The sequence below is a fragment of the Hemitrygon akajei genome, unplaced genomic scaffold (genome assembly GCF_048418815.1).
Source record: "Hemitrygon akajei unplaced genomic scaffold, sHemAka1.3 Scf000105, whole genome shotgun sequence".
NCBI lineage: Eukaryota > Metazoa > Chordata > Chondrichthyes > Myliobatiformes > Dasyatidae > Hemitrygon > Hemitrygon akajei.
This window is the reverse complement of record NW_027331991.1, coordinates 356,886-369,024: the sequence shown is the minus strand read 5'-3', so window position 1 is coordinate 369,024 and position 12,139 is coordinate 356,886. Positions and strand designations below refer to the sequence as shown.

The window sequence follows — 12,139 nt, the reverse complement described above, 5'->3', positions numbered from 1 at the left end:
AATCTTTGGAATACTTTGAAAATCTTCTTTCATTTAATCGGATGGTTTAAACCATTAGTATTCCAAGACACAAAATTAATGGTCTGAGCCATGCTTCTAAAATCAACCCTTTGGTATAAAAAGGGTTAACCAAATTATAAACTCATGCACCTGGAAGAGGAACAAAAATAAAGAGCGGACCCGGAGGTGACGACACCGTAGACATATCTGTAGTTCAAAAACAGCCCAAATGAAAAAACTAAAACAAACTGGTAAAAGAAAAATTAAATTAGAAAACAGACCATCCCCCACCCCCACAAGAAAAAGAAAAAAAGCCAAAATATGGCTAGAAAAAGGAAAAAAATGAGACTAATTCTACCCCCATATCAGCGGAAGACCACTCTGTATATAAAGGATATATATAAAAAAACCACCCCAACTTTAAAAATTATAATCACTATACTAAAAACCATACTTCTTAATATACTTAGTTGTAAAAAAAAGAATAAAATCACTAAAAGCTTATAAATCGGGTTATAACCCAAACAAATCAAGAAATATTTAAACTATGATAAGCGATGCATTATAGGAAGAAGACGAGAAAAGCAAAAATAACGCCATCTTAAACAAAACCAAGAATATTTTTCCAAAAAACCAACATCTTAATAAAAAAGAATTCACCTTCGAAGGGTTAAAAATATACCTTTGAGGGAACAAAAATAATAGTCAAAAATATAGTATAATGGTTAAAGTGTATAAAACAGAGCGATTAATATAACGAAAACACACTTTAACTTAAATATGAAGTATAGGATAAACCTACACCAATAACCAGAGACTAACTCTGGTTTGAGGAATCAAAAACCATCTTACACGATCAGAATCACTCATTTATTAGAGATTAGTGTCTGTACCAGTAGGGAAGTTCTCCTCCAGATACTTTCTCGCTTCAGATGTAGAAAGGAAAACCTGGCGTGGAGCATTCGATGGAGAGATTCTAAGCTTTGCAGGGTATAAGAGCGCAGGTTTTAGATTTTTCTCATAACATTCAGACATCAGAGGTTTAAAAAGAAGCCTTTTCTTCATAACTTCAGGACTAAAATCTTCAACCAAACGGAAATGGTAATCTTGAAATTTAACCATTCCAACCCACCGAGCCAGACGAATAAGTTGTTCTTTGTCGTGTACATAATGAAACCGGACAATTACAACTGAATTTTTAGCTGGAGCACTCGATGAACAACACCAAATTCTATGTGCTTGATCAAGTAACGGGGAGTTATCTGGGAAAACCGTGGGAATGCATCTTTTAAAAGTTGAGCAAAATATTTCGAAGGGTCGTCTTTTTCTATGCCGTCTGGGAGACCAAGTATACGTAGGTTCTGTCTTCTGGACCAATTCTCAAAGTCGACACTCTTGGCTTTAAGTGTTTCCACCAACTTAGTGGTCGAAATTAAATCCTGTTGCAATTTTTCAATTGTCAAATCTCGTTTCCGAGCTTCTTCTTACAGAGACGCGATAAGAACTTGTTGCTGGTTAATTAATAAATCCATCTTAACCATATCATCTTGAAAAGCCTTTATATCTTGTTTAAAAATTTGTTGTAGTTCATCGAATTTTTTATCCAAAACCTCCATAAACAGTTCATAAGTTAATTCAGTGTGTTGCAGATGAGCTTGCTTCTTTCTATTACCATTCAGGTTGCACCCAGGTTCTCGTCCTTTAGATCTAAGAGCCATTTCTGTTTGCATATCTTCAAAAATTCACAATAAACTCTTAACAATAAGCCCAAGAAAATAGCAAGAATCTTTTGGTGTTGGTAAAAATAAGTTAGATAAGGGTGATCAAAGGTTAAAAAAAGTAAAGGTTATGGAGCGAATCTAAAACAGTACTCACTCCATGAGCGTCTCCTGCTGACTGTGCATCACAGACTGCGGGAACTGTGATCGGTCTGCTTGGTAGCAACACATTTCCTCCCAGGGATCTCCTGTTGCTTCGAAGTTGGAAAATGGGCCAAATCAAGGAGAGGTTAAGTGAGGAAGTCAGAAAATATTTACATTTGTACAACTCTTCATTGGTATACTATAAAGAATGGCAAATGACATGAAATTCATGCAAATAAATTTCCACAAACATCGCTTTGGACATCACGAACTGCACTAACAAATGGAAAAACTTCTCTCTTTTCTGCGCTGCAGTAATTTCAATAAAAGTAACTCTTGTTCAACATCGATTAGCTCCAACTCCAACAAAATGTACTCAGCAGTCGCCATTGTTCCCAACGCCACGAGTCAATTCAACACAGTGCCATAGAACCTCAACACCAACTAGCGTTTTGCCAGAGCAACGCAGACACACGAACTCACAAGTAGAAATGCTCACAACGGCATAGGCCACTTGCGTGGGCTACTGTGTATGCTACACTGTAGCGTCTACACAGAGGGATAATTCAGGCTTGAGTCTGTGAACGGCCTCTCCCCAGTGTGAACTGACCAGTGTGCTTGTAGGTGGGCTGACTGAGTGAATCCCTTCCCACAGTCTGAGCAGCTGAATGGCCTTGCCCAGTGTGAACTCGCAGATGTACCATCAGTTGGGATGACTGAGTGAATCCCTTCCCACAGTCTGAGCAGCTGAATGGCCTTGCCCAGTGTGAACTCGCAGATGTACCATCAGTTGGGATGACTGAGTGAATCCCTTCCCACAGTCTGAGCAGGTGAACGGCCTCTCTCCAGTGTGAACTCGCTGATGTACCTTCAGTTTAGATGACCGTGTGAATCCCTTCCCACAGTCTGAGCAGGTGAACGGCCATTCCCCAGTGTGAACTCTCTGATGTACCTTCAGTTCAGATGACTGAGTGAATCCCTTCCCACAGTCTAAGCAGGTGAATGGCCGCTCCCCGGTGTGAACTCGCTGGTGTACCAATAGGTCGGATGACCTAGTGAATCCCTTACCACAGTATGAGCAGGTGAATGGCCGCTTCCCTGTGTGAACTCGCTGGTGTGCTAATAGGTGGGATGACGAAGTAAATCCTTTCCCACAGACTGAGCAGGTGAATGGCCGCTCCCCGGTGTGAACTCGCTGGTGTACCAATAGGTCGGATGACCTAGTGAATCCCTTCCCACAGTCTGAGCAGGTGAATGGCCGCTCCCCTGTGTGAACTCTCTGATGTATCTTCAGTTGGGATGAGCAGGTGAATCCCTTCCCACAGTCTGAGCATGTGAAAGGCCGTTCCCCATTGTGAACTCTCTGATGTACCTTCAGTTGGGATGAGCAGGTGAATCCCTTCCCACAGTCTGAGCATCTGAATGGCCATTCCCCAGTGTGAACTCTCTGATGTAACTTCAGTTCATGTGAACAAGTGAATCCCTTCCCACAGTCTGAGCATCTGAATGGCCGTTCCCCAGTGTGAACTCTCTGATGTACCTTCAGGTCAGGTGAACAAGTGAATCCCTTCCCACACAGTGAGCAGGTGAACGGCTTCTCCCCAGTGTGAACTTGCTGATGTCTCTGTAGGGTGGATGACCGAGTGAATCCCTTCCCACACACTGAGCAGGTGAACGGCTTCTCCCCAGTGTGAACTTGCTGATGTCTCTGTAGGGTGGATGACCGAGTGAATCCCTTCCCACACACTGAGCAGTTGAATGGCCACTCCCCAGTGTGAACTGACTGGTGTCTCAGTAGCTGTGATGACAAAATGAATCCCTCCCCACAGTATGAGCAGGTAAACGGCCTCAACCCCGTGTGAACTGACCTGTGTGCATACAGGTGGGATGACTGAGTGAATCCCTTCCCACAGTCTGAGCAGGTGAATGGCCTCTCCCCAGTGTGAACTCGCTGATGTACCTTCAGTTTAGATGAGCAAGTGAATCCTTTTCCACAGTATGAGCAGGTAAACGGCCTCTCCCCCGTGTGAACTGACCTGTGTGCATACAGGTGGGATGACTGAGTGAATCCCTTCCCACAGTCTGAGCAGGTGAATGGCCTCTCCCCAGTGTGAACTCGCTGATGTACCTTCAGTTTAGATGAGCAAGTGAATCCTTTTCCACAGTCCAAGCAGGTAAATGGTCTCTCCCCAGTGTGAACTCTCTGATGTAGCTTCAGTTTAGATGACTTAGTGAATCCTTTCCCACAGTCTGAGCAGGTGAACAGCCACTCCTCAGTGAGGACTTGCTGGTGAACCATTTGGTCAGATGACCGAGTAAAACCTTCCACACAAATTCAGTAAATGACCAGCCTCTGCCCCAGTGTGAACTGACTGGTGTGTCCACAGGTGGGAAGACCAACTGAATCCTTTCTCACACACAGAACAGGTGGATGGCCTTGTCCCAGTGTGAACTTATTGATGTCCCTTCAGTTGAAATGTCCATCTGAATCCATTCCCACTGTCTGAGCAGATGAATGGGCACCCCCTGCCCGTTTAAAATGACAGGCGTGCCAGTCGGTCAGATGATAGAGTGAATCCCTCTCCGCAGTCTGAGCAGGAATGATGATCGAGTGAATCGCTTGCTCCACTTCTTAAATATCTGGACAGAGACAGCAAAACTGGTGTGTTGTGTTTTAGATTCCTGTAGAGAAATTTCTTGTGATTTGTAACCTGTAAAAAGATATACAAAATCCATCAGTGGGTGTAGGACAACATTTCAGATGAGATCACTGAGTTGTCAAGGTGTGATCTGACATCACACAGTTACAGTGAGGTTCAACCCAAGTTGGAGAGAGAAATCATTATCTAACTGGGCACAGTGCTGGTATCTGGAATGACCATCAAACTCTCTGATGCTCCTCCTGTTTCTATAAGAATGGGGCATTTCTGCCATCTCCAATCTGTGACCTGGCTCTGTTTGATTCTCTCCATTGGTAGTATTCCCTGTTCCACTGAGCTGCATGGGTTCCTGGCCCCACAGTAACTGAAACACGCTCACCGAAAAAGGCGGCAGTTCCACACATTTCAGCCCTGGGAAAACAAACCTCTGGCTATGCACACGATCAATGTCCCTCATCATCTTATACACGTAAAAAAGGCTCTAAACATAAACAAGGAAATTACACATTGCTTTGAGGATTTGTCAGAAGTCTACAAAATCATGAGGAAGAAGACTGGGTAAATAAATGCAAGCAGCTTTTTCCACTGAGGTTGGGTGACAACTAGACGGCATGGGTAAGTGGGGAAGTTGAAAATTTAATGGGAACATGTGGAAAAGCTCTTTACTGAAATGGTTGTGAGAGTGTGGAATGAGATGCCAGCACAACTGGTGAATATGAGCTCGGTTTTACTATTTAAAAGAAGTTTGGATGGGAGCCTGGATGGTAGAGGTATAGATTTGTGTAAAAAGGGCCCAAAGGATATCAGGGACCAAATTCACCACAACCACAAACTGTTCCTGCTGCCACCATCCAGGAAACGGTACCACAGCAAAAGGACCAACAGGCTCCGGGACATCATCTTCCACCAGGCCATCAGACTGAATAATTGATTTCTGTTTTCCTAACTGTCCTATGTACAAACTAATTATTATGAGTTAATTTAAATTACACATTTAGATGGTAACGTAACGTAAATATTTCTACTCCTCATCTATATGAAGGATATTTGTAATAAAGTCAATTCAATTCACCCTCTCCACTATATGTTCTGTCAATCTAGCTCTCATTCCCCCTACAACTTATTTAAACCACATCAACCCGCCCCCCCCCCGCACTACCTCCAGCAAGCCTTATCACTGGGATATTAGTTGCCTCTTGGTCTGTTCCCCTAACTAACAAATCTCCTATCACCCCTTTGACTTTCGTCTGTCAGGTAATTGCCCCCAACAGTGTCTAAAGTGGTCCACCTGCTGTTGTGCAGGATAGCAACAAAGTACTCTGCGATGGCTATTTAACCTCATTCCCCTTCCTGACTCTCACACAGTTTCCTGTGTCCTGCACCTTGGGTGTAACTCACCTCTCTTCATGTCACATCTATCATCACCCCCTCCAACTGCTGGATGATCCAAAATTCATCCATTTCAAGTTCCAACTCGTTAAAGTGCCGGGTTACAAGCTGCAGCTAGATGCACATCTTGTAGGTGAGGGCATCAGGGAAACTGGAGGTCTCCCCTCCTTCCCTCCTATATCCCCTCTAATTTGTAATATCCAGTGTGCAGATAAATATTGTACTGTGCATTTTTTTACCCAGTGATAAGATGTGCACAGTGAATTTTATATAGAGATGTATTCATTTTCACAGCTAGCAAATCACGGTCAATAGGAACTTTGATCTCCTCTGGGTTCGTAATGGGTAATGAAGGATTTTCTCACCAAAGCTTTTGCACATTGTCCATATGTGATTTGCTTGCTAAACTATGCTTTAAAAAGTCAGATTTCCAAATATCACTTCACTTCTTCCCACTTGCAAATTCTCCAGCAACTTTAGCATCACCACAATGCACACAGGTAACACCAGTTTCTGTATTGTCCATAAATAGTTCCCCTTAAGTCTCCCCCAAGTGACTAACGGTGGTGAACTCAGTGATGGCAATGCCAATGAATATGAAGGGAAGGGCAGTAGTTTGTCTCATTGGAGTCTGGCACATTTGTGATCTGAAAGCTACTTGTTGCCCAGGGCAAAGGTGTTTGATATCACTAGGTACCTAGACAGAATTGGACAAAACATGTTCTCACCGCTAGAAAAGTCCATTACAAGAACACACACAAAATGCTGGAGGAACTCAGCAGGCCAGGCATCAGCTATGGAAAAGAGTACTAATGCTGAGTTCCGCCGGCATTTTGTGTATGTTGCTTGGATTTCCAGCATCTGCAGATTTTCTCTTGTTTGTGATTGGAGGTAGAACAAAGCTGATTTTCTCAACTGGTGATATAAACGATTTTGTTCCCTTTCTCCGAGTTCCTAATCCTTGCATTTAGACAGCTGGAGCTCAGCTCTGTCTGAGATATCCATCGGTTCCCATTCCCTCATCAGCCGGAAGCTCCCCGGGGCCCGTGGGGCTGAGAGAGAGGGGAGAGAGCAGGACGGTCCCGGGATTGCGGACTACGGTGCCCGCAGTTCACAGGAATCGTCCCTCAGTCGGTGTTTAAGATAAAAACACAGAGAATCGATCTTACCTGCAGACGCTATTTCGAAGGCCTTCTGTGTACCGTGCGCATGCGTGATACTTGGTGACGTCATCAGCCCTGACGCCTGCGCATCTGTTCGGTGCTTCAGCGCCGGCGAAATTTTAAACGCACGGCCTTATGGGTAATCACGGTGCCATTAAATATTTCTGCAGGCTCTGGTTCAATATTCATACCTCATTTTTTTCGTGTGTGCATAGAAAAATCTGCAGTTGTTTAAACGCCGAAAGCTCCCATAAACAATATACTCAATATCAACGTTATCCAATGCCAAAGTAAAATGCAGATATAAAACACAGGAGATTCCACAGTTGCTGGAAATACAGAGACACACACACACAAAATGCTACATTTTCGAGTGGATTTACAAATCTCTCCTCTCACTCACTTACTTCGTGGATTACTGAGCTTTTCTACTTTACCATCTTACAACTTTAAGCATTGTTTCCCAAGATTGATTGTTTGGCAGCTATATATACGCACAACACTGTTAACTTCTGTTTATTTCGTTTAATCTTTTATATTTGGAGTAGATACAGATAAAGCTAGTGGTTTTCACAGCGAAACCAGACTCCATTAATGATCTATTGCTGCTGGTACGTAACAATTGTGCTGTCTGAGGCACAGTCCTTTAAAATTGGTGAAAATGACCCAAAACTTTGAAAAGAGCGGGGAAGAAGGAGTTTAACCAACTTCGTCCGGAGCCCTGAAGAACGTCACAACCACAGTGAGCTCATCGTCTTATTCAGCCTGGAGAAAATCATGCAGGGAATTCATGCAGGTGTATAAGATGATGAGAGGCATTGGTCGTGTGGATAGTCAGAGGCTTTTTCCCAGGGCTGAAACGGCTAACACGAGGGGGAATAGGTTTAAGCTGCTTGAGAGGAGATGTCAGAGCTAAGGTTTTTAAACAAAAAGTGGTGTGCGTGTGGAATGCACCGCCAGCGACGGTGGTAGAGGCGGATACAATAGGGTCTTTTAAGTGACTCTTAGATAGGTACATGGAGCTTAGGAAAATAGGTGGCTATGCGGTTGGGTAATTCTCAGCAGTTTCTAGAGTAAGTTACATCGTCGGCACAACACTGTGGGCCAAAGCGTCTGTAATGTGTTGTAGATTTCTATGATTCAATGAAATTCAAGGGAAATCTCCTATCCCACGGAGTGGTGACTCGTTGCAACCTGTCATCTCAGGGAGAGTGATAGGGAAATGGCAGGGATAGATTTTGATATTCTGATATGGAACAGAAACATGGGCCATGACCAGATGGGCCGAGTGGACTCTCTAATGTACACAGTGAGTGTGGTAGAGACAGTAAGTACCTGAGACACGGGATTTGATACAGAACTGATTTATCTTTCACAGATCCACAATATTAAACACCAGTCCAGTTTAAGGCTAACATCAGCAGAACAGACTCCTCCAATGCTCAGTGACCAGGGTTCAGTCCTGGGTGCAATGAGCAGCCGCAAGAACTGCAGAATCTGACAGTAACAGTCCCTCATGAACCTGCAGCTGCCTTCAGTCACCGTGATGGTTAAACATTTAACACGGAGCTGATCTGAACTTCCTCCCTGATGTGAAGTTGCTGGTGATGCAGCTGCTGGGATGACTGAGTAAAACTCTTTGCTCACTCCGGACAGAAATGTGGCCTCTATTTATTGTGAACTCACCGGAGCATCACAAGGTGGGTTAACTGAATGAGTCTCTTCGCACACACGGAGCAAGTGAACGGCCGCCTCCCAGTGCGAAGCTGTAGGTCACGGTCTTCGGTCTCGGCCCGAAATGTTCACTGTTCGTTTTCACCGATGCTGCCCAGCCTGCTGAGTTCCTCCAGCATTTTGTACGTGTTGCTTTGCCCACAGCATCTGCAGTGTACTTTGTGTTCAAGCTCTGGTGAACTGAGAGATACAGCGGATCAAACGTGCTGTTGTGTTTGTGATTCCCATACACAAATCCTTTGAATTTTGTACAGTGTTAAAGGTTTATAAAGCACGTCAGTGGTTGAAGGACAACATTTCAACTGAAATTATTTTAGTCTCCATGGTGCCTACTGATAAAAACAGGGTCACAGCTCAAAACAATTTGGAGGATCAAAACTTCATCTTCTAACTGGCTGCAGTTCCGGTATCAGGCAGAATATCAAACCCTCTGCTTCCCTCTCTGAATCAAAATGGATAATTTCTCCCCTTCATCAGTCTGTGACTTGGCTCAGTTTGTCTGTCTCCTTCGCATTCTGAGCATGCGCCACACACACACACTGAGATCACATTTTATTTACACGGCTGTGACTAGAAACTTTCTGATTATTATGTCCCTCCCGGCATTTGACGGTGGTAAACTCAGAGTCAGCAATGGTATTGATCCTCAGGAGTAGGTGATTAGGCTTTTTCGTTGGAGATGATAAACTGCCGGTAGTGTGTGGCTGGATGAGTGGGTCGTTTTCAGACTGGAAGGAGGTAGCGTTTGGAGTACCCAGAGATCAGTCCCTGACCACAGTTGTTCACAGTTTAATGTCCTGGCGGAGGCAGCGAGCTGTGAGATGTCCCAGTCTGCTGGTGACGCAGAAAGAGTGGAGTTGGGGGAGGGGAGGCTATTCACATGCAATTTCGTAGCTTTGCAATCAGTACATAGTGCACTGTGGGGCTGCAGTGGCGGGTTCCAACCTGCTAATTGGATTTGCTGACGACACTACATTGATCCGCCGGATCCCAAATAATAACGAGGCAGCATATAGAGAAGTCATCACACCGACACAGTTGTGTCAAGAAAACAACCTCTCTCTCATTGTGACAAAAACAAAGGAGCTGGTTGTGGATTACAGGAGGAATGGAGACAGGGACCAAATTCAACATTTCCAAGTCTGTTATTGATACAAAATGCATATTTCAATATTGATCATGACACAATGTTCTTTAAATATTGTTAATGACATAAAACATATTTACAGATTGTTACTGACAGAGAATCGTATAACTTGTGTTCCGTGTGTTATCTGAATGTACTTGCCTGTGATGCTGCCACAAGTCAGTGTTTCTCTGTACCTGTACCTTCCCGTACTTGTGTACTTGGCAATAAATTCAACAGGACCTGAGAAATCTCAGTGAGATTTGATTAGCGATGATCACCTTGGCAGTTGGGTAGGTCGAATGTATGCGACAGTACACTGTTAAATGCAAAACCCTGAACAGTGTCGATGATCAGAGGGATCTTAGACTCCAAGTTCATCGCTCCCTGAGAGAGACTGCACAGATTGATCGGGTGGTTAAGAAGGCAAATGGCATGGTTGTCTTTATTAGTTGAAGCATTGAGTTCAAAAGTCGGGAAGTTGTGTTGCGGCTGTTACGAGCCTGCGGTCGTACTGTGACTGTTTCTTTAAGAGCGCCGGCGTGAGGAGGCGGGGCTATGACGTCAGTCACAGGCTGACAGCGCTGACTGTGGACTGAACCATAAGAGAGAGAGAGAGAGCGATCTGCAGACAGGCAGTCGGCCAGTCTAAAGAGAGAGAGAGAGCGACTGGAAAAGCTGATCGCTTCAGTTAGTCGCAGCTGAGGCTTGGAACTCTCCTCTGCCCACAAGAGTGGGTTGATCATCGGTACACGGAACCACAACGAATGTGTGTGGCTGTCACTTCGTATAATCCATAGGAGTGGATTGTGGAATATCTTGTGTTAACCCTTGCCTGGGTACGTTATGTGGTAACCCCTGGAAGAAGGTTTTCCTGTGACAGGTCACTTTCGCTGATAGCTCGTATGTGGACGGATTCACCGAATAAGAACTTCGTCGACGGTTATTTTGATGTAACAGCCTTTTCTCTACGTTTCACCCTAGATTACAAATATCTCTCTCCCATCATTTATTCCGTGGATTACTGAACTTTCCTACTTTAGCATCTCAAGACTTGAGCTTTGTTCCCTCAGGCTCGATAGTCTGGGAATTATATTTACACATATATACACATAACACTGTTAACTTTCCTTTATTTCATTAAGTTACTATATTATAAGTAGATACTAATAAAGAGAGTGGTTTTAACATCAAAACCAGACTCCAGTGTGAACTCTATTGCTGCTGGTTTGTTTCTAAAACGTTTCAGTTCGTAACACAGTTTTATAAAACTAGTTAGACCACATCTGGAGTGTTTCATACAGTTCTGGTCGCCCCCATTCTCGGAAGGATGTCGGGGCTTTGGACACGGCGCAGAAGAGGTTTACCAGGACACTGCCTGGATTAGAGGGCATGAGCTATAACGAGAGGCTGGACAAACTTGTGTTGTTTTCTTCAGAGCGGCGCAGGCTGGGGTGAGACTGGATGGACGTTTATAAGATTACAAGAGGAATAGATAGAGTGGACAGACGATATATGTTCTTTGGGGGTTGAAATGTGTAATTGCAGAGCAGTTGTGAGCGGCGTTTGCTTCTTTCCACAGAGTCGTGGGCAGCTGGAGTCACTGCCTGGGGTGAGAGATCCTCCACCCGTCACGTGATCTCGCTTCCTGTTCACGTTGTTCCGCAGATCCGCAGCTCGACGTGTAAGAGTGGGCTCCCTCACCTCTGTCTCTCTCACCTTCAGCACAGATACCCCACAGGGGTGTCTCCTTGACCCCTCGTTTACTCCCTGTATTCCCATGACTTTTGTCGCCACCCGCAGCTCCAATCTGCTAATTAAATTTGCTGATGACACTACACTGACTGTCCTAATTTCAAATAATAACGAGGCAGCCGACAGAGAAGAAGTCATCACCCCGACACAGTGGTGTCAAGAAAACAACCTCTCCCTCATTGTGACAAAAACAAAGGAGCTGGTTGTGGATTACAGGAGGAATGGAGACAGGGACCAAATTCAACATTTCCCAGTCTGTTATTGACACAAAATGCTCATTTTAATATTGATCATGACACAATGTATTTTATAAATTGTTAAGGATATAAAACATTTTTATAGATTGTCACTGACAGAGAATTGTATAACTTGTGTTCCGTGTATTATCTGAATGTACTTGCCTGTGATGCTGCCACAAGTCAGTGTTTCTCTGTTCCTGTACCTTCCCGT

At 44.2% G+C, this 12,139-nt stretch overlaps 1 protein-coding gene across 1 annotated transcript; it reads right to left on the bottom strand.

Moving 5' to 3' along the window:
- Nucleotides 1-1,933: 1,933 nt before the first annotated feature.
- On the bottom strand, nucleotides 1,934-7,110 carry LOC140723221 (uncharacterized). Its single transcript, XM_073037824.1, has 2 exons — nucleotides 7,081-7,110; nucleotides 1,934-4,573 (listed from the first exon to the last, which is right to left on the bottom strand). Exon 2 carries the CDS (start codon nucleotides 4,159-4,161, stop codon nucleotides 2,566-2,568), a length of 1,596 nt encoding a protein of 531 aa, XP_072893925.1. The 5' UTR covers nucleotides 4,162-4,573; nucleotides 7,081-7,110; the 3' UTR covers nucleotides 1,934-2,565.
- Nucleotides 7,111-12,139: the final 5,029 nt, after the last annotated feature.